This window comes from Eulemur rufifrons, chromosome 3 (genome assembly GCF_041146395.1).
Source record: "Eulemur rufifrons isolate Redbay chromosome 3, OSU_ERuf_1, whole genome shotgun sequence".
Lineage (NCBI taxonomy): Eukaryota > Metazoa > Chordata > Mammalia > Primates > Lemuridae > Eulemur > Eulemur rufifrons.
The window spans coordinates 24,735,983-24,756,907 of NC_090985.1; the positions used below are offsets into that span (position 1 = coordinate 24,735,983).

At 49.2% G+C, this 20,925-nt stretch overlaps 1 protein-coding gene across 1 annotated transcript in view; it reads right to left on the reverse strand.

Moving 5' to 3' along the window:
* IQANK1 (IQ motif and ankyrin repeat containing 1) overlaps positions 1-20,925 on the reverse strand; it is a 35,644-nt gene that overhangs the window by 2,436 nt on the left and 12,283 nt on the right. The window contains exons 3-6 of the mRNA XM_069465889.1: positions 15,280-15,413; positions 14,894-15,058; positions 14,522-14,713; positions 14,281-14,406 (exon numbers count right to left, since the gene is read on the reverse strand). Coding sequence (XP_069321990.1) covers positions 14,281-14,406; positions 14,522-14,713; positions 14,894-15,058; positions 15,280-15,413 — 617 coding nt within the window. The remainder of the gene's footprint in view (positions 1-14,280; positions 14,407-14,521; positions 14,714-14,893; positions 15,059-15,279; positions 15,414-20,925) is intronic.

Sequence of the window (20,925 nt, forward strand, 5' to 3'; positions counted from 1 at the left end):
ACATTTGCAGGGGCTAATACCATCTTCTCCGGGGACAATCCCGGGGTGGCCAGAGCCTTCCCTGTGGAGTCGCTGGGTTACTTGATCAGTGTGGGCTGCTGCGTGAGCACAGGGATGCCCCAAAAATGCTGGTCAGGAATTGAGCCTTTGCTACAAGAAGGGAAAATGCTTCAGTATGGTAAAGATGGCAAACGGTGATAGCTGTGTGAGCTGGCCCCCGACAGAATGTTGGGACTGCAGAATATGGTGCGACAACTGGAGGAGGAATTATGACTGGAAACGGATGTACAAGAGGCAGTCTCGCTCTGATACCTGGGCTAGAGTGCCGTGGTGTCAGCCTAGCTCACAGCAACCTCAAAGTCCTGGGCTCAGGTGATCCTCCTGCCTCAGCCTCCTGAGTAGCTGGGATTATAGGCGCGCACCACCATGCCCAGCTAATTTTTCTATTTTTAGTAGAGATGGGGTCTCGCTCTTGCTCAGGCTGGTCTCGAACTCCTGACCTCAAGTGATCCTCCTGCCTCGGCCTTCCAGAGTGCTAGGATTACAGGTGTGAGCCATCGTGCCCAGCCTGTGCAGGAGTTATATAAGGTACAAATAGTGTGCCAGCCCAGAGCCCCTGTAACAGCCTTGTATGGCTGGTGAAGAAGACGGGTGGCACATGGAGAATGACAGTCGACTACTGTAAACTAAACAAAGTAATGTCCCCTGTACGTGTAGGTGTAATTAACGCTCAGCTGATAGAACAAGAAGGCCCTTGAATTAGGAACTGTTCTTGCTGTGCTGGTTTGGCTGATGCCTTCTTCATGTTTCCCTAGCAGAACATTCCCAGGACCAGTGTGCATGCTGGGAAGGCCAACCATGGACTTTCCAGGTGCTACCACAAGGTGCCTGCACAGCTCCATCATCTGTCACAGTGTGGTCGCACAGGACCTGTCTAGACTCTCTTTGTCTCCCTCTGTCTCCTTGTTTCACTAAATTGATGATATTTTCCTAACCTTAGAGTCTCTCACTGATTTGGAGATTGTTCTACAGACTGTCTTGGACAGCTTGAAGGAGAGGGGATAGGAAGTCAACCCCCAAAAGATGCAGGGGCCTAGTGTGGCTGTCAAATTCCTGGGAGTGTCTTGGTCAGATAAGACACATGATATACCCGGCGCTATTATTGACAAAATAGCACAGCAACCTGTTCCCCAATCCGTAAGGCAACTCCAGGTTTTCTTAGGTTTATTAGGTTATTGGAGAATATTTACTCCTCATCTGGCATAAACTCTCCCCCACTGTACACCCTGAGAAAGAAGGGTGACCAGACAGAGCAAGAAGCATTTGATGGGCAAAGGCACTGGGGCAACCAGCCCCAGAGCCACAAGACCTTTGTGTATTGGAAGTTACCAGGGATCCTGTGGGGACGAGCTGAGGTCTGTGGAAAAAGCAACAGGATTGGTGCCTGTGGGGTCTGGTCTCAGCTGTGGAGGGGAGCAGAATCCCGTTACCCTGTCGTACTGAAGCAACCGCCGCTGGACACGCAGGGCATTGCAGCAAGTAGAGGCCATAACTGGAGGACAAACGGTTACAGTAAAGACTGCTCACCCCATGAAAGGGTGGGTGGAGGCCTTTGAGCCAAACCCTCTGCCAGGGTGGTGCAATTACACACCTGCAGAAATGGCGCCCCTATCTGCAGCAAAGAGCTGTCTTACTCACTAGCCCTTGAAGCCAGGCACTGCAGCGGGTGCTCGGACCCATCCGCTGTGAACAAGGGGAGAGGCTGACGTGGCAACAGAGCCACCCACTAGACCAGCTGCAGTGTACGAGGGACCCCACTAATACCTGCTACGGCCTGGTACACAGATGGGTCTAGGCAGGCCACTCGACACCCATGGTGGCAGTAGCAGTGCAAGTGGATACTGACAGTCCGTGGATAGGATGGGGATTGGGACACAGTAGCCAATGGGCTGAGCTACAAGTAGTTTGGATCCTAGTCACCCATGCGCCCTGGCCACTGGTCATTTGTGCAGACAGCTGGGCAGTTTAGGGAGGATCAGTCTCACAATGTGGATCAAGCACAGGCTGGTGATGGTTGGCAGGTTCCAGGCAGGCCCCTTTGGGGAATGTGTGTGGCAAGACACCCGTCACAGATGACAAGAAAAGGATGCACACCTTACAGTGTGCCATGTGGATGTCCACAGCCCCGAGTCACCTCCTGGACACCAGGAGGCTGACGCCCTTGCTCATGTCAGGGCCATCTGCCCAGGCCCACCAGCGGAGGCTGCTACATGGAAACACCGTAAGAGCAGCCACCAGGGGGGCAGCCACGGGGCAGGGGACGATAGCATCCCTGTCCACCGCACAGATGTTCTAGCAGCTGTTCAGAATTGTGAGGCCTGTTCCTGGCTGTGACCTAGAAGGGTCCCCTCCACTCAGGGTCCTGTACATCGAGCCATACAACCTGTCCAGGACTGGCAAGTTGACTGTATTGGCCCCGTGTCCCGGTGTGAAGGCAAAGCTCTGCCGTAACCGGTGCAGGCACCATGGAGGGTTTTACAGGCCTTCCCCACAAAGCATCCACCAGGTGGAAACCACCAAGTGTCTCACCACACGCTTAGTGTCACGTGTGCTGTACCCAGGAGGGTGGGTAGTGACCAAGGTCCTCATTTTACAAGTCATGACATTCAGCAAAGAATCGTGACATCACAACAAAACATAGACTGGAGATTTCACCTGCCACATGATCCAACAGGGGCAGGTCTAACAGAAAGAAAAAATGGTCTGTTAAAAACTCAAATGTGTGCACTGTCCAAGCATGGCTCCTTGAGGCCCCGGGGGCTCTACAGGTTTTGAGTGGGCCACCCGCTACCACACATGGCATCACTCCCTGTGAATGGTTGGCAAGGCCTGTGGAACAGGCCCCGCAAACTCTCCAGGCGCTGAGCCCGGGCCCCACAGCAGGAGGCCAGACCATGCTCCTGAGCACACCAAGGGGCTGCCGCTGAGCTGGAAGGTGCCTCCACCCTCGGCTGGTTTTATGGTGCTGGAGGGCGTTGCAAGGGCACCTAAGGGTGAGGTGACCCCCAGTGGTGCCCCTGGATGGAGGCCTGAAAGCTTTGCGATACCACCACATGAAGACATCGATACCAGCTGGAGCTACCACGGCGAGTGGCACGGGCAAGGCTGTTGTGCCCGATCCTGGGAGGGGAGCCTCTCATGGCGCTATAAACCAGGCTCGAAGCCTGCAGCAGCCTCCCTGATAGGGCCTATGGGAGAAATTGCATCAGCAATAATGTCACAGGGAATGGAGTCACCTCTGAGAGTCTCTCCAAAAATGTGTGTCTGCGCCCATGGGCTGTTGCTCCTGCTGTCCGTGGCAAGCAGCGATGTCTTCAGGTTGGGCTGCAACAACGGCAGCGGTCAGCAACCAGTCCAGATGTTGGGTACGTGGATACCTACCGTTGTCCAGTGGGGGTGGGAGGCCGTGGGACGTACTGCCCGTGACATCCAGAATCAGAGTGACAGGATGCGCTCTCCCCACGCAGATGACATCAACTCCACCATTTGTCATAGACAGCTACCTACACCTGAGAATACTTCCCACCTGCCAACTGTTGATGAAACTAAAAGATGTGCCTTTACATTGGGGAGACAGCACATAAATGTCTCACGGCCAACGCATAACACTTGGGATGGATTAACATGGATGACACTGAACATGGACTGTTATACTCAGAGGCCCCTCTATGCATAGAAAGACGCAATCCGACTGCAAATTCCTCCCCTCGCCCTGGGCTGACCGGCGGGCCGCCCCCTTCAGCAAGCATCCACACTGTCAGCCTGGGGGCATCCGACAGCTCGGGGCGGGGTGGGGGGGCTGCTTCATCAGGGCTGGAGCTTATATTGCCCCTTTGGGGGCTGGGTGGCCGTGCAGCATACACTTGTGGGCACACCTCCCCCACAATTGGACTGGGAGTTGTACCATGAGGTGGCCTTTCCTGCCAGGTATTATACATCAAACTCTGCCCACGGTACCTAATAATATCAAGGCCTGAGAGCTCGTCTCCCTAGGTCTTTGGCTTGGTGGGAATGGCCCCTAAATATTCCCCTGTCCCTGCGGCAGGAGCATTAGATGCTCTCACCCAGTTGATGCTCTGCCCAATTCACTGCTGAAGCACGAAACCACACAAAAAAATGCTGTGTACCCCTTAAGCCAAGAAACTACCCAAATGAGAAAAGTGGTTTTACAAAACAGAATGACCCTGGATGCACTCACTGCAGCTGAGGTGGGATCTGCGCCTTGCTGGGCACCACCTGTTGCACGTAGATTCCAGATGAAGAAGATGATGTTACCGATGCTTTGACTCATTTAGGTGCCCGTATCAACAACGCAGAAAAATGAGGAGTCTTTGATTCTTTTTCTGAGTGGTTACACTCTGCCTGTGCATTGGAACTATATTTTATTAACTGGCATAATGGTTGTATTTAATACTTGCTTTTATTGTTGCCTAGACTGCGGATGTGGGTTACATGCACAAGTTACTGCCATGAGATATAAATCAATGTAAAAATGATAGATGTAATATGCCCTCGTTTCCCGCTCAGGGAATATTGCGGAAGAATGGGTGGAAAGATTGTAAGAGCTGGGAACAAGGTGGATTAAGGGGAAAATGCAGGTTTCTCACCACACAACAGACACACTGTGCTAGCCTGGAGTGCTCAGCAAAACTGTTACGAAGTTGACTAGACAAGTATCAAGATAACTACCGGGCCCGGGAAAGGTGCCCAGCACTTTCTTGGGTGCCTCAGCACTTTCTTGCCTTGACATGGCCAGCTCAGACTGGCCCTGACTGCTTCGGAGCTGCTTGGGCTGTGCTGCAGTGCTCTTTAGCCAACGGTAGTGCTCAAATCCCGCCCAGTGCGGAACTGCCAGACCACTAGCACAACACCAGTTGCACCACAGACAGCGCATGGCGAGGGTACTTGCTGTGCCTGATTTGTTTCACTGGGAAGAAGCAAAGATACAACACAAAACTGTGTCACTCACCGGGAAGGGATTTAAGGCAACACCACGGGGTCTGCAGACAGCTTGTTCAGAGCCCAGGCCCTGGGCGAGTCTTGTCTGTGGAGCAGGGGTGAGGCGCGGGGAATAACCTGGCGGGAGCATGGAGGGGTCTGCACACTCCCTCACCGCAGGCCAGTCGCACCTCGCCCTTGACCAACAAGCTGTTTGTTAGTGGGTGGGCTCCGTCTCTGAATACCACTTGCCAGTGTCTGCTCTGGGGACAAGCTGACAGGTGCCTGCTGTCCAGAGGGCAGGGTGTGGCTGGCTCCCCCACAGCTAGGTGACAGTACAGAGGGAAGGAATTGGCCTGGCAAACACCAGGGGCGAGGCGCACCTGTGCGCTGGAGGAGCGGGCCCAGGAGAAAGTAGGCGCCTGAGGGTGGCGGGGAAACGGCCAACAGGCGCATGGACGTGTGGGCCAGTGGCAAGACAGGTGGACGGTGGATGGATGACCGGGCGGTGGTGTGAGGTGGATGAAGGGGCACTGTGTTTGGGGTGGGCGAGGAGAGGCAGACACAGGGTTTGGGCAACAGCGACAGGTGAGCACCTGGAACGCCAAGGTGTCTGCGCACGGAGCTGCGTGGATGGACAAAAGTCGGGGCGATGCTGCGAGGGGCAGGTGCGGGGCGGGGGGGGGAGGGTGGTCCCTGCAGAGCGGTGTGGAAGGGATGAAGACAGAATGAGGGAAACGGGGAGGAACTAGTTTCCTGTGGCCCTTCCAGGCAGACTGGCCGGCTGGGGGTGGGGAGAGACCCTCAGGGGACTGAGCTGGGCGGAAGGGGGAAGAATTCAGGATGTGCCGGAGGAGAGGGGAGAGGGAGAGAGAGAGAGAAAGAAGTGGCAGGGTGCTCAGCGTGACCTCAGGTAGCTGCATCCCAGAAGCCCTGCTGAGCACGTGCTGACATGGCAATTGGTCTGCAGATGGGGAAGGCAGAGGCAGGGAGAAGGGGCACATGGGGCCTGCAGGTCCGTGGGGGGCTGTGGATATGTTCATGAGCTACCCACGGCTTGACGCCGGCCCTGTAGGCTGGGCCCCATGCTGTCTGCTTCACAGCACCTAGCACCAGTTGCTCAAAGCCACCAGGGCCAAAATCAAAATTTTACACATCTAATTGCTTTAAATATAGCCCAATGAAGCATATTTTTAGACATTTAGAGACGGCCTGCCTTGCATACCTTGCAAAACTGTACCCAACACCTGCCAGCCATAGGCGAGATCAGCCTGAGGGGCTGGTGCCCTCAGAGCCCTGTAGTTCCCATCTTGCTACTGAATGGCATCACCCAGCTGCTAAGCCTCCTGCCCAAAAACCTGTCCAAGTGCCACCAGAATAAAGGTCTTTGATCAGCCCCAGACCCTCCAACTGTCCATACCTGCTGCTCCATCTGTCCCCTTCAGCCACAGGGTCTCCTCCTTTGTACCCCCCAAGGCCTGTCACTGGCCACTCCATCTGGAAGTTCCTCAGACACTCACAGTTCTCACTCCCTCAGCTCCAAGTAATCCCTAGCACGTCACCTCCTCAGTGAGGCCCACTTTGGCCACGTTTCTTAAAATCACAACCTCAGCCCTGCCCACTCTAGTAAACTGACCCCTTCTTACTGCCCTACTTTTTACATTTCCCATAGCACTTGTCATACTGGTGATTGGTTGACCCCACTACGGTGTGAACTCTGTGATAGAAGGAACTTTGTTTTGTTCAAGGATGTGCCCAAGCACCTAGAACAGTGCCTGGCACAGATATTTTGTCAATTAATCCCATGGCTGGGCTAATGAGTGAAAGAATAAATGAATGCATAATGTATACCTGATTGTATTGATGAATGAATAAATAAATAGGCAAAAGATAGATAGGAGAGATGCAGATATGGACAGATACATGGATAAATGAATGTACAGAGAAATGCATCCAGATGGATGGATGAGTGAATGCATGGATGGACAACTGAAGGAACTTAGGAATATATGAATTTAATCCTTACATAGGATGGAGTCCTAAGAATTGTACCCTCAGAGTAAGGGTGACCCTGAATTAGACCCTCACAGGGACTTAAGCTCAGCTTCAAATCATCTCAATCCCTGAAATTGGTAGGGTGACTCCAGACTGTTAGTGTCCCCAGATACATGGCAAAAGCCATGCTAAATACTCAGTGAAAGAAGATAATATCTTGCTAGGCTTCAAATTATTTCTATAAATAAAATATATGACACAACAAAAAGGCATAGGAAAAGACAAGATAATATAAATGAAACTCTGCAGAAACTACAGGTGATAGAAATAGATCCATAAGGGATCCAGATATTGGAGTCATCAGCTATAGACTTTAAAATAACTAACTACATATACTATGAGGAGATGAAGACTAGATTGTGAATTTTTTTTTTTTTTTTTTTTTTTTTGAGACAGAGTCTTACTCTGTTGCCCAGGCTAGAGTGAGTGCCGTGGTGTCAGCCTAGCTCACAGCAACCTCAAACTCCTGGGCTCAAGTGATCCTCCTGTCTCAGCCTCCTGAGTAGCTGGGACTACAGGCATGCACCACCATGCCCGGCTAATTTTTTCTATATATATATTTTAGCTGTCCATATAGTTTCTTTTATATTTTTAGTAGAGATGGGGTCTCGCTCTTGCTCAGGCTGGTCTCGAACTCCTGAGCTCAAACGATCCGCCCACCTCGGCCTCCCAGAGTGCTAGGATTACAGGCGTGAGCCACCGCGCCCGGCCTAGATTGTGAATTTTGGCAGAGAGCTGGATCCAAATAAAATTTATAGAAGGGAAAATTAAAATAACCAAAATTAAGAATAAAGTGCATAGATTTGATAATTGGCTAGATATAGCTGAAGAGAGAATTAGTGATCTGGAAGACATGCCACAAGAAAATATCCAGAATAAACTGAAACAAAAGGATGGAAAATATAGAATAGAGAGTAAAAAAAACTGTGGTAGTTATTAGTGCTGGTCATGAAATATTTTGATCCTTCCACCTTCTAGACACAGGATAGAATTACACTTCCTGACCAACTTGTGGTTAGGTGGAGCCAAATGACTAGGTTTGGCAAATGACCTGTAAATAGAAGTATTTGTGCCAGACCCTCAAGAGCTCTCTTTCCTTCTGGTATAGTGACCAGCAATATTCAAGATGGTGGTTGCTCTGTCAGCCTGAATCCCTAAAAGACTAAGATAAGCAGAAGCCCCCTGCTAACCCTCAATGGACATATAACATAAGCAAGAAATAAACTCATTTTGTTTTAAGCCATTGGGATTTGGGGATTGCTTGTTCCACAGTATATCCTCCTCTATCCTGAAAGATACAGAAATGTGGAGGCTATGGTGAGAAGATCTACCAAACATATATTTGGAGAGTGAGAATAAAGGCAGAAACAGTAAAGAAGTAATGACTAAGAACTTTTTAAAACTCTCTCTTGAAGAAAAACAAGGTAGAAAGACTTGCTTTATTTGGTGTAAGACTTGTTATAAAGCTACTGTAATCAAGACACTGGTATTGATACGAGGACAAATAGACCCATGGAATAGAACAGAGGTCCTGGAATGGACCTACATGCAAATAGATACTCAATTTAGGGTACAGGTGGCAACGTAGAACAAGGAGTCTTTCACAAAGACGATGCATGTTCTTAGGACAACTGTACATCTATATGAGAAACAAACAAGATTAATTACCACTTTGCACAAGACAGACCAAAATAACACAGAAAAATAAATTTGAGTGGATTGTAGATCTAAATATGAAAGATCTAGAAGATTGTATAAGAAAAATATTTATGTCCTTGGGAGTATGGAGAGATGCCTTAAACTGACACCAAAGGCACAAACCATAGAGGAAAATGGATAAAATTTACTATAATAAAACAAAATTTTCCACAAAATTATAACATTAAGAGAGTGAAAAAGCAAGTTAGACAGAGACATCTATAATACATATAACTGAGAAAGTGCTTGATCTAGAATATATAAACAGTGCCTACAGGTCAATAAGGAAATAAATCAGACAACCCAAGAGAGAGCGGTCACTAAACAGGCATTTCTTAAAAGGAGATGTCTTAATGGCCAATAAGCGTAAGATGGAGTTCTCACCTTCATCAATTAACAAGGAATGCAAGGTGAAACCACAGTGAGATACTATTACACATTCACCATAAAGTCTTCATTAAAAAAAATACTGAAAGTAACAACATTCATGAGGATATGGAACAATGGGACTATAATATACTGATAGTGGGATGGGATAAACTGGTCAACCATTTTGGAAAACTGTGCCCATGTGCACCCGGAGACATGCACAAGAACGTTTATAGCAGCACCACCATTATAGCCAAAACCTGGGAACAAACTGAATGCTCATCCGCAGTAAAATGGACAAAATATATTCGGGACATTCATATAATGGAACTGTCTATAGCAATGAAAATGGACATACTGCAGCTATAGGCAGCAAGACTGAATCTCACAAACAAAATTTGTGATAGAAGCAGCCAGATATATGCCATATAAATTCCTTTACATAAAGTCCAAAAACAGTGAACCTAACTATAGTGTTTAGACATTCTGGCTTAGGAATGAATGAAAAAATAAATGGGGCTATGGGGTGGGTGACGGGGCAATAAAAAAGAAAAAGAAAAAATAAATGGATGTCTAAATGGATGAATAATGAGGGATGATTTAAAGATGAAATAAAGGGTAGGGTAGATAAAGAAAAGCAAGAAAGTAATCACTGTAAAATGCAAGATATGGTTATTTGAGGAGAGGTATGGGGTTCTGGCAATATTTTATTTCTTGACTCAGATGGTTACTACTTGGCTATTTGCTTTGTGGTAAATCACTGAGTCTCACAACATTGATTTGCGCAATATTCGGTATGTGCTTTACATTTCACAAAAGAAAGTTCAAACGTGTAAAATCAAGGGGTGGCTAAAGGAATAGAGAGCCAGAAATATGAGAGAAGGGATGAATGGATGATTAGATAAATAGTATGGGAGGGTGAACAGACATATGAATGAGGCAATGCATTAGTAACTTAGAAATTGTGAACATTTATTTTAAAGAATAATAGCTATCATTTATTGAGAACTCACTATATGCCAGGAACTGTGCCAGTGTATTTCATTATGTCATTAATCTTCAAAAAATAGACGATTAGCCCCATTTCTGAATATATGGAAACTGAGAATTCAAAGAAGCTTAAGAACTTATCAGTTTGTAAGTGGAAGAACTGGAATAAATGGAAAACTAAATGAATGAAGAGATAAAATATATGAATAATATAATGAGTGAACTTACATTTTATTAAATAGACAATAAATGATAAATTGATGAATAAATTAATGACTTAATTACATGATAAAAGAATAAAGATTAGATTAATTGAATGAATAGATAAAATAATGAACTGATACCAAAAAATTAATAGATGAATGAATTTAATGCATGGATAAATGAGATAAGCAAATGGTTAGTTGAGCAAATGGATGGATGAATTCATCATTTAACAAAATTTTTGAGTGCCTGTCATGTGCCAACCAATATGTGTGACATTGGAGAATTGTGGGGTAAACTGAAGAAAAATTAGGAATGGTCCCTGCTTTTTCAGAACTTTTGTCAAGTAAACAGCATGAATGTGTGTATGAGTGGATGGGGGGATGTCGGAATTAATAGTAGATAGATATATTAATAAAGGAGGAATGATTTTAAGATGGTATTAAGGGTAGAATGGGTACATTAATGAGTGGATAGACTAGTAAGTTTATGAATAAATGACTCATAAATTAATGAGAGAATGCATGAATTGATGAAAGAGTAAATCAACTACTGGGGGAAAAGACCGAATGGACAAATTTATGAAAACAATGATAGACGAATGATAGACGGATGATGAATGGATGGACAGACGATCGAGAGAGTGGTTTAATGCTTCTATATCATTACTGATATTCTGTCAACTTGTTTCATCAATTATTGAGAGAGGTTCTTCTTACTTCATCTTGAAAGCAGAAATTTCTGCTCATTTTTTCAATCTTTTTTCCCTCTGTGTTTCCTTTTGGATAGTTTCTAGTGCAGTGTCTTCAAATTAACTAATATTTTTCTCAGTGTCTAATATGCACCTTCTATTAATCCCATCCAGTGTATTAATGTATTATTCAGCTCAGATATTGTCGTTTTCATCTCTGGAAGTTTAGGATGTGTGTGTGTGTATGTATGTGTGTTTATTATAGCTATAATGTCTTTTAATGTCCTTGTCTACTAATTCTATCATCTCTGTCACTTACAAGTCAGCTTTGACTGATTTTTCTCTTCATTCTGGATTATCTTTCCTGCTTTTTTTTTTCTTTTTGCATGCTTGGTAATTTTATTAATTTTTTTCTTTTTTTTTGAGACAGAGTCTCACTCTGTTGCCCGGGCTAGAGTGCCATGGTGTCAGCCTAGCTCACAGCAACCTCAAACTCCTGGGCTCAAGCAATCCAACTGCCTCAGCCTCCCGAGTAGCTGGGACTACAGGCATGTGCCACCACGCCCGGCTAATTTTTTCTATATATATTTTTAGTTGTCCATATAATTTCTTTCTATTTTTTTTAGTAGAGACGGGGTCTCGCTCTTGCTCAGACTTGTCTCGAACTCCTGAGCTCAAACAATCCACCCCCCTCAGCCTCCCAGAGTGCTAGGATTACAGGTGTGAGCCACCGCGCCTGGCCTACATTTTTATTTTGAAATAGAGATTTACATGAAGTTGCAAAAATAGTCCAGAGTTTCCATATACCCTTAACTAGTGCTCCCAGTGATGACTCTTATGTAACTGTAGCACAATACACAAACCAGGATATTGACACAGTGCAATCCACAGACCTCATATTCAATTTCAACAGAGTTAAATATAGTCATGTGTGCGTGTGTGTGTGTGTGTGTGTACATAGTCAAGTACAACTTTCTCACGTGTGCAGATTGGTGTGACCACCACCATAATCAAGACAGCTTCCTCACCACAAACATCCCTGAGCTGCTCTCCATGCCAAGGCCCATCTCTGTCCCCTTCTCTGACCCAGGCTCCCATTTGTAACCCTGTAAACCACGAATCTCTTCTCCTTCTCTACAATCTTGTCATTTTGAGAATGTTATATAAATGGAATCACACAGTATATGACCTTTTGAGATTGGCTTCCCCCCCCCAACATAATTCTCCTGAGATTTATCCAAGTTGTTAGGCATGGCACATGTCACTAGATTGTTCCTTTTCACTGCTGGGAAGTGTCCCATGGTAGGGATGTACCATGGTTTGTTTAAACATCACCCACTGAAGGACATCTGGGATGCTTCCAGTTTTTGGCTACTACAAATAAGGCTGCTATGAACATTTCTGTGCTCATTTTTGTGTGAACATAGTTTTCATCTTACTGGAATAAACGTCCGGGAGTGTGACTGCTGAGTTACATAATAAATATATGCTTAGGTTTTTTGAGAAACTGCCACATTATTTGCCAGAGTGGCTGTACTGTTTTACATCCTACCAGCAAGGTGTGAGAGATCCAGTTTCTCTGTGTCCTTGCCAGCATTCAGTATAGTCACTATTCTTCATTGCAGCTGTTCTGATAGTGTGTGATGATGTTGAATAAACACGTCCTCGTGTGTTTATTTGCTGTAGTTATATCTTCAGTGAAGTTTTCTTCATGTCCTTTGCTCGTTTTATAACTGGATTGTATGTTTTATTTACTGTTGAGATTTGAGAGGTGCTTATACATTCTAGATGTGTGTCCTTTGTCAGATATGTGGTTCACAAATATTTATTCCATGTTGGTGGCTTGTCTTTCCTTCTACTTGCCAAGGTCTTTTGCAGGCAAGATTTTTACATTTTGATGAAGTTCATTGATTTGTTTTTCTTTTTGGATGGTGCTTTTGATGTCATGTCTAAGAATTCTTCATCAAGCCCTAGGCCCCAAAACTTTTCTCCTATGTGTTCTTCTAAAAGTTTTGCACTTTATATTTAAATCTGCAATCCATTTTCAGTTAATTTTTTATGGGGTGTGAGGTTTAGGTCAAGGTCCATCTCTTTGCCTATGGGTATCCAACTGCCCGAGCACCAGGTGTTGAAGAGACCACCCTCCCTGGGTGAGGTGTGAGCACCACCTCCCAACTCTGCTGCTCCTCTCAAGTCTCTGTCCCTGTGACTGAGCCACCAGCCCTCCTGGACCCCAGATCTGCTGGAAGATGTCAGCACCCTCAGATTCCTACCTGTGCCTCCCCACATTCACTATGCCACCACATTGCCCTGCCAACCTGCCAGCCCAGGAGGGACTACCCATTGCAGACAGGCGGAGAGAAGGGAGCTGGACAGGCCTCAGGGCAGCATCCACAGGAGGAGAGTCTGGGGGGGGGGGGGTGCAATGCCCAGGCCACAGAGTACTCAGCTGGGCAAAGCCTCTGGTGCCAGATGTGGGAAGCAGGGATCTGCCACAGGCCTGAAGCAGGCCCCACAATTTCCAGGCAGCATCTCAGCTTTATAGATTTGGATGGGATGTGGGAGGCAGTGGGGGTGGGGGACACAATGACTGAGAAGGGTGAGGGACTGGGGTTCAAATTAAGTTGTTTTAGAGGAAACTAAGGCAGAGGCATTTTGTGACCCAGTTTCCCAGCTGCTGCTCCCACAGGATGCATCAGCTTCACCTGACCCTGCCTCCTGGGCCCCGGCAAGTCCAGGCACCCACGTCTCCAGCCCGGCCCAGGACAGATGAGTAGTCACTTCCTACACAGTTCCAAGGCTCTAGGGACGAGGGCACAAGGTCCGTAGAGAAACAGGAAGAGTGCTGAGAGTCAGAGGCCAGGTGGATGGGCCAGCTGCTGCCCTTGCAGGGTGAGGTCTCCGCCAACCCCTGGGGTAGCCAGCCGCAGTTTCCCCATCTACAACAGTAACACTACTTCCTCAGGTGGACAAGGGCATTGAAGGAGATGACGGAAAACTTGGCACAGAAGGCACTCAAACAATGAGACACTTCCTCGATTGCGGGCTGACAATGAGAGCTTTCAAGTCAGGACTTCTGGGAAGGGAATGGGGCGCGGCAAGGCTGGGGACCAGCTCTGGCGCAGGGCTGCCCAGGCTCCTGACAAGGGAGATGGAGGGGATGAGCAGTGACCTGCTCGGGTGTGTGTCTGCCCGGCCGACACCTGCCTGGCTCGCAACTGCACCGCCGCGCCCCGCCCCGCCCCTGCTCCGCCCCGCACCGGCTGGCCCCGCACCTGCTCTGGAGTGCTCCCGTCCTCCGCATACACCCGGGGGTCTGCTCCGAGCTTCAGAAGCACCTCCACAGCTTCCAGGTGGCCCCTAAAGGCTGCTCGGTACAGCGGCGTCCGACCGTAGGCGCCCTGCGGGAGGGGCTCCCTGAGCCAGACCCCAGCCCCGCCCTGCCAGGAGGAGGCCACCCGCCTGCCCTTTGACCGCGCCCCTCGGCACTCTCGGCCCGGAGCTCACGGTGCCCACCTTGCTGTTGGGGCTGGCGCCGAGCTCCGCCAGCAGCTGGATGGCCAGGGGCTGCCCGCCCGCGGCCGCCTCGGACAGCGGCGTGTTCCCGTGGCTGTCCTCGCACTCCACCATGGCCACGCGCCGCTGCAGCCGCCGCGCCTGGCCGGCCTCGTCGTGGCCCACGCCCTCGCGGGTCAGCAGCTGTTCCACCTACGTAGCCCAGCCAGGGTCACCTCGGTCCGGCCCCGCCCACCCCATCCTGGCCCCTCCCCTCCCCCAACCGGCCCGCCCCGCCCTACCCGGCCTGGCCACGCCCACACCCGGCCTTGGGCCCGCCCCATCCTGTCCCGGGCCCGCGCCTACTCGGCCCTGCCCGGCCAGCCCACTGACCTCTTTCAGGACCGCCCGGATCTCGCCCAGGTCCCCTTCGAAGGCGGCGTCCAGCAGCCGACGGCGGCGCTGCAGCTCCTCCTGCCGCTCCCGCCGCGCCGCTTCCTCCTGCTCGCGCTGCCGCCGCGCCGCCTCCTGCTCCCGGCGCACCAGGACAAGGAAGGCCTGCGAGGCCCGAGGTCAGTGTCCCTCAGCCCTGAAGTCACTGCCCCCCAACCCCGAGGTCACCGTCCCCAGTCTGAGGTCACTGGCTCCCCAGAGCTGAGGTCATCACTGCAGTTCTGAAACACTGGCCCCTTGCTGAGGTCATGGCCCCACATCCTGAACTCCCACCCACAAACCTGACTCTTGATTTCCTCTTCCTCCAGCCCTGTCCCTGGCCTCACCTCCCTCTGCAGCTTCTCCATCTGCTCCAGGTACTCCTGGTGCTCCTGCCGGCGGCGAGCCAGCTCCTTTTTGGCCAGGAGCTTCCGGAAGGCACACTGGATGACAGTGGCCGCTTGGTCCTCCACAGTTGGCCCTGGGGGTGGGGAGAGGGCTCATATGAATCCCCGTTCTCCCCTCCAAATTGCCATTCACGCAGCTATGGGGGGTAGGGGCGGGGTGAGGCGGGGAGAGCTCTAACCAAGCCAGGTATGCCCTGAGCACCAGGTGAAGCCAGCACAAAGACTCCCCCATGCCCTACAAAAGAACCAAAACTCTTCTCAAAACCCACAAACAAGCCAAGCCAGACTAATCCACCAGCAGAGACCAGAAGGGGGTTTTCGGAGTGGCACCCAAGGTGGCAGAGAGGGGCAGAAAGTCTCCCTCCCACCTCTGGGGACCCTGAAAATCCCTACTTAGTCAGCACCTTGAAGTTGGTAGGAAACCCTGAGGAAAGATGAGAGATGGCCTCCGGCGGAGAACCCCCAACCCCCAGGACTCCCCTCCTGTCTTCAGCCCCGGAGCACCCACAGGCTGGGCACTGGGCTAAGTGGGGACTGTCCAAGCCTGGGGAGGGTCTCAAGCACAGCCCCACTGGACCCAGAAGAGGGAGTGGAGCCCCAGGCCCCAGCTGAGCACCATTCTCGCCAGACATGCCCACTTGGGGCAAAGGAGAAGTCTACAGTGCTCAGCCTGGTGGCAGCTTGCAGGGAGGAGGGCAGGGAGGGCCAGCTGTGCAGTGGCAGAGGCCTTCACGCCCGCCCTGTGCCTCAGCGGCCAGGTGGAGTCAGGCACCCGTCAGCCTCTCTGGGCCTCCGTGCCCCTTTCTCTAAATGGAGAAAGAAATTTGCAACACATAAAAGATGATAAAGAACTCCTGCAAATCTTTAAGAAAAGGTTAAGAATCTATGGAAACGTGGTCAAAAGAGATAAACAAGCATTTCCTAGAAGAGGAAAAAGGATTAAAACCTTTGAAAACACATTCCATGCAATGCAAACCAAAACCACCATGGAGGATCATTTTATATCCAATAATTTTGCAAAATGTAAAGACAGACAATTCCCAGAGTAGGTAAGGATGTGAGAATGGGAGGGCTAACACATGGCTGTTGGAAGCAGCAGCAGCAAACAACACTGAAAACAATTTGGCGTGTCCTTCCCACAAGGGAGACATTCCCTTGCCCCGTGGTTTAGCTTTCCCACTCCTGCGTACATTTGAGAAATTCTTGTACGTGTGCACCAAAAGACATACACAAGAACGTTTGTGCCTGAACACAATCAAGTGTACATCAGAAGTAGAACAGGTAAACAAATGATAGCATTTTCACACTGTGGAATATTACAGAGCTGTGAAAATGAACACCTCACAATGAGCAAAACGGCGGCGTGGATTAACGTTAGGAACAAAATTATAAATGCAAAAGCTGGTCTCAGAAGATTACATATACCATGGCAACATTTTTGCAAAGTTGAAGACAAGAAAATCTGAAGGATATATTATTTATGCATAGAGATGTGATGTTTTAGAATTATATTTTAAAAGTAAGGGAATGATGAAACCGTTTGTCACAGTGGGTTCATCTGTGGGGGCAGGTGTGGAGCTGGGACAGGGATGCAGCCCTGCTCATGACATGCCAGCTAGTACAGTTCATTATCCTGACTAAGGCAAATGTATAGGTCACATGTCCTTGTGTATATACTTTGTACACATTTTTGAAAAGAGGTTTTTATGCATCCAGCCATTCCTTGAGCTTCACTAGTTTATTTTCATTTGTTAAATTTAACATTTTATTTTTAAAATGAGATGTATAAAATATCTCTGCCATTATAAATTATTTTCTCCACCTCTTTCTGCCCCTCTGTGTAATTATGGAAATTTATCCCTGTAAACATGGAGAGAGAGACATCTGGAATGTTCATTAAATGTTTGCACATTTGTTATTTCTGAATAGTGGGATATTGAATGACTTGTTATTTGTTGATTTTTCTTTTGCTTTACATTTTTTTTAAAATTCTGGAGTTGTCATTACTATCGCTGTTAGTATGCAATTGTTTGAAATAAGATAAATATATACAAGAATTGAATATATAATTATTAAGCATAAAAAACAAAAGCTGTGTCAGAAAGGCAAATGATCGTAAGATAGATGCGGTTTGAATCCGACCACCTCACTCCCAGGTTCCTGGGCCACCCTGGCGGGGCCTGGCGAGGAGACGAGGAGACTGATGGAGCCGCCCTGAAGTGGGGGTGCCGCAGACCCCGCGGGGTGAGCGCGGCGGGTGGGGGCGGGACACAGAGGGCACCAGCGGTGGCCGCGTCCTCCGCAAGGCGGTCCTGCAAGGCCGCGCCGGCCTCACTTTGTGTCTGCCGGTCAGTCTCTGCCGCGCGCTCCTCGCCCCTCGGCTCACTGGTCTGGGACGAAACCTTGGCTCAGGCTGTTTTCCCAGGAACCGGAGCTAGCACCGTGGGCGCCAGCAGCGCTCCAGAAAGCCTGCGTGAGCCGGCTCCTGGCTGCCCACCCTCCCGAAAGCCAGGAGGACCCCTTTGCTGGCCGGTGGGGGCTTGTCACCGCCTCTCCGCTCCAACCCATCCTCCTCCACTCGGCCTCAGACTAGCTGCACTCATCCTCTAGCACCGCCGCCAAGCTGGCCCCAGGTGCAGCTCGAACCGCCCCTGCTGTCCCCAGGGCTCCTGCTAGCTCTGCGCCACCACCGCCACCACCCGGGCTGCATGCAGTCGCCACTTCCTTTCTGCACTCTGGAGGAGGCAGAGGTAACAGAAACAGCCAAGTGCCGGCTCTTGGGGCCGCCTCTGAGCTCCTGAGGCTGAGCCAGGTGACAGCCGCCCCTGGGGGGGTCCCAGCGCCCAGTTCTGCCAACTCCAGAGGCTCCTAGTGCCCACTTAGGGGATGAGCTGCTGCTGAGCATCCTCGTGGTAGCTCCAGGTCTCCTCTTGCTATTTTAGATTTCAACCGCTGTTTAACCAATTCTTCACATTAACGTTCCATATTTAACTGGAGCGAGTTTTCTGTTTTCCTGACTGTGCCCTGATAGACAAGTACTTGGTACCAGAACGTGCCAGGAAACAGACCCTAAAAGGTATGGTTGTGCAGCTGATCTGGGTGTGTTCTTCTCCTTGACATGGTGCCAAGCTCTTTGCCAACGGGAAGTGAGGTGCCCGTAATCCATGGCAAGAAGCAGTACCACAATCAATTAAATTATCACCTGCAGTTGCAAAGGAGGCCTGGTCCCCTTCAGGAAGGACCACACAGCGCTGCCACAGTGTGTGCAGTGAATTTTCCTCCAAACTTTCCCCAGGAGCCGCTGGGTGACTGTGCTCCAACGAAGGGCAAATCCAGACCTTTTGGGAACTACAAAACACTGATTCTGATTAATGCTAAATTCCCGGGGCCCCAGAACACTATGGTCCACCAGTCTAGGTGGGGGCTTATGGTCAGAAGATAATGGAATTTTGGCCCAAGTTCATCTCATGTTGGGCCTGGTAGTTCTGCAGACACATCCTATGGTTATTTCCCAAGTTCTTGAACATGTAACTACAAAAGACATACTCGGAAACCGGCAAAATCCTCACATTAGCACGATGGCCCATGGCGTTAGGGCTATTGTGGTACAAAAAGTTAAATGGAAGCCCCATAATTTCTCTTTCCTACCAGGTCAATGAACTAAAATCCACACTGCATATCTGGTAAAATACAGGGATTAGTGCTACCCTAAAAGATTTGAAAGACACAGAGCTAGTGATATCTCACCCCCAACCCCCTTAACTCACTGATTTGGACTGGGCAGAAGGTGGGTGGGTCTTGGAGAACGTCTGCGGATTACTGTAAACTCAATCAGATGGCAACTCCAATTGTATCTGCTGTTCCAGATGTGATATCTTTTCTGAATCTAATTGACACCACCCTGGCACCTGTAATGGGCCATTGACCTGGAAAATGCTTTCCTCCCTGTAATAATTTGCAAGTATTACCAGAAGCACTTTGCTTTTACTTAATAGGACCAGGAAAATGCCCTTACATTCTGGTCTCAATGCTGGGTCAATGCCCTCCTCTCTGCCATAATCTAGTCTGGAGATCATTGTTGTCCTGCCATCCCGCAAGTTTCATGATGACACACTGTGTACTATGTTGATGACTTTCTGCTGAAAGGACCTAATGAACAGAAAGTAGCAGATTTCTTGGATGCCTCAGTGAGATACACGAAAGCTGTGAAGACTCCAGGGTCCTACAATGTCAGTGAAGTTTCTGGGATCCAGGGGCCTGGGGCATGTTAGATTAGCCCCTAAAAGATGAAAGACAAGTTGCTCTACCTTGTACTACCTAACATTACAAAAGAGGCACATTTGGCAGGCCTGTGTGCTTTTTTGGAGACAACATCTGAGTGTTGCCAGCACAAAAAAAATATGTCACATTTGCATGCTTCAACCCATTTGCTGAGTAACTCATAGGCTGTCAGCTCTGAGTGGGCTCTAGAACAAGAGAAGAGAAGGCAAGACCAGCCTCTGGTGGAAGCTGCATTGCCACGTGAGCCTTGTGGCCCAGGAGGTCCAGGGACACTCAAACTGGCTGTTGCACACAGGAATGCTGTTTGGAGCATCTGGGGAAACCCAGTAAGAAAATAACAGCACGGAACCCTAGAGTTTCAGAGCAAAGCCATGCTCTCTTCTGTGTAAAACTGTTCTTCTTTTGAGAAACAAACCCTGGCTTGCTGTGGGGCCCTGGTAGACCCTGGATGCCTGGCCACAGTGCATCAAATAACTACACAATTTGGGGTAGCCATTGTGAACTGGGTAGCACTGGATCCACTGAGCCATGAGACTGGGCATGTGCACTGGCAACTTGTCATCCAGTGGAGATAAAATACTAGAAACTGGGTTTGAGAAGGACCTGAAGGTACAAGGAGCAGGTGGCTCAGATGCCCTTGGCAGCCAGTCCTCCAACATTGCCCCACCCCCTGCCAACAGCATCACAGGAAGTTTCTCATGACCACCTGGCTCCTGGATAGGCTGCACAGTGTGCTGTGGCTTCAACCCTCAGTCAGGATGCCCCTGGCAGTAAGAAACACTTTGAGCTGTGGATTTCTTGCCCATTTTGTCTGGACTATGAGACTGCAGAAGAAAACACTGCCACTGTTCAAGGTGGTAGTTAATGGGTGGCTGGGATGGCAAGAAAGACCAGGGTCGGAGACTGGTAAGGACATCTGGGAAAGAGGGTGTGGTTGGCGTCACAAAACACGAAGATGTGCTCTTTTGTGAGTGTTCCCCAAATACAGGCATTTGGAAAGGTGCAGTAGGAGGACAGGAGGCCGTGTGCAGTGGGTGGCCATCACTTCCTTCCAGCCACCCTGACGCTTTATTGATGCACCCAGGTAACGAGCAGACACAGCAGCAGAGATGGAGGCTTTCCCTGGGCTCTATAACATGGATTCCCTCCCCTCCAGGCTAATTTTGCTACTGTCACCACAAAATGCCTAACCTTCTAAAAGCAGAGACCAACACTGAGCCCCCAGGTGGCCCCACTCCCCAGGGGGCCAGCTAGCCATCTAGTGGCAGGTTATCCACACCAGACCCTTTCCATCATGAAAGGGCA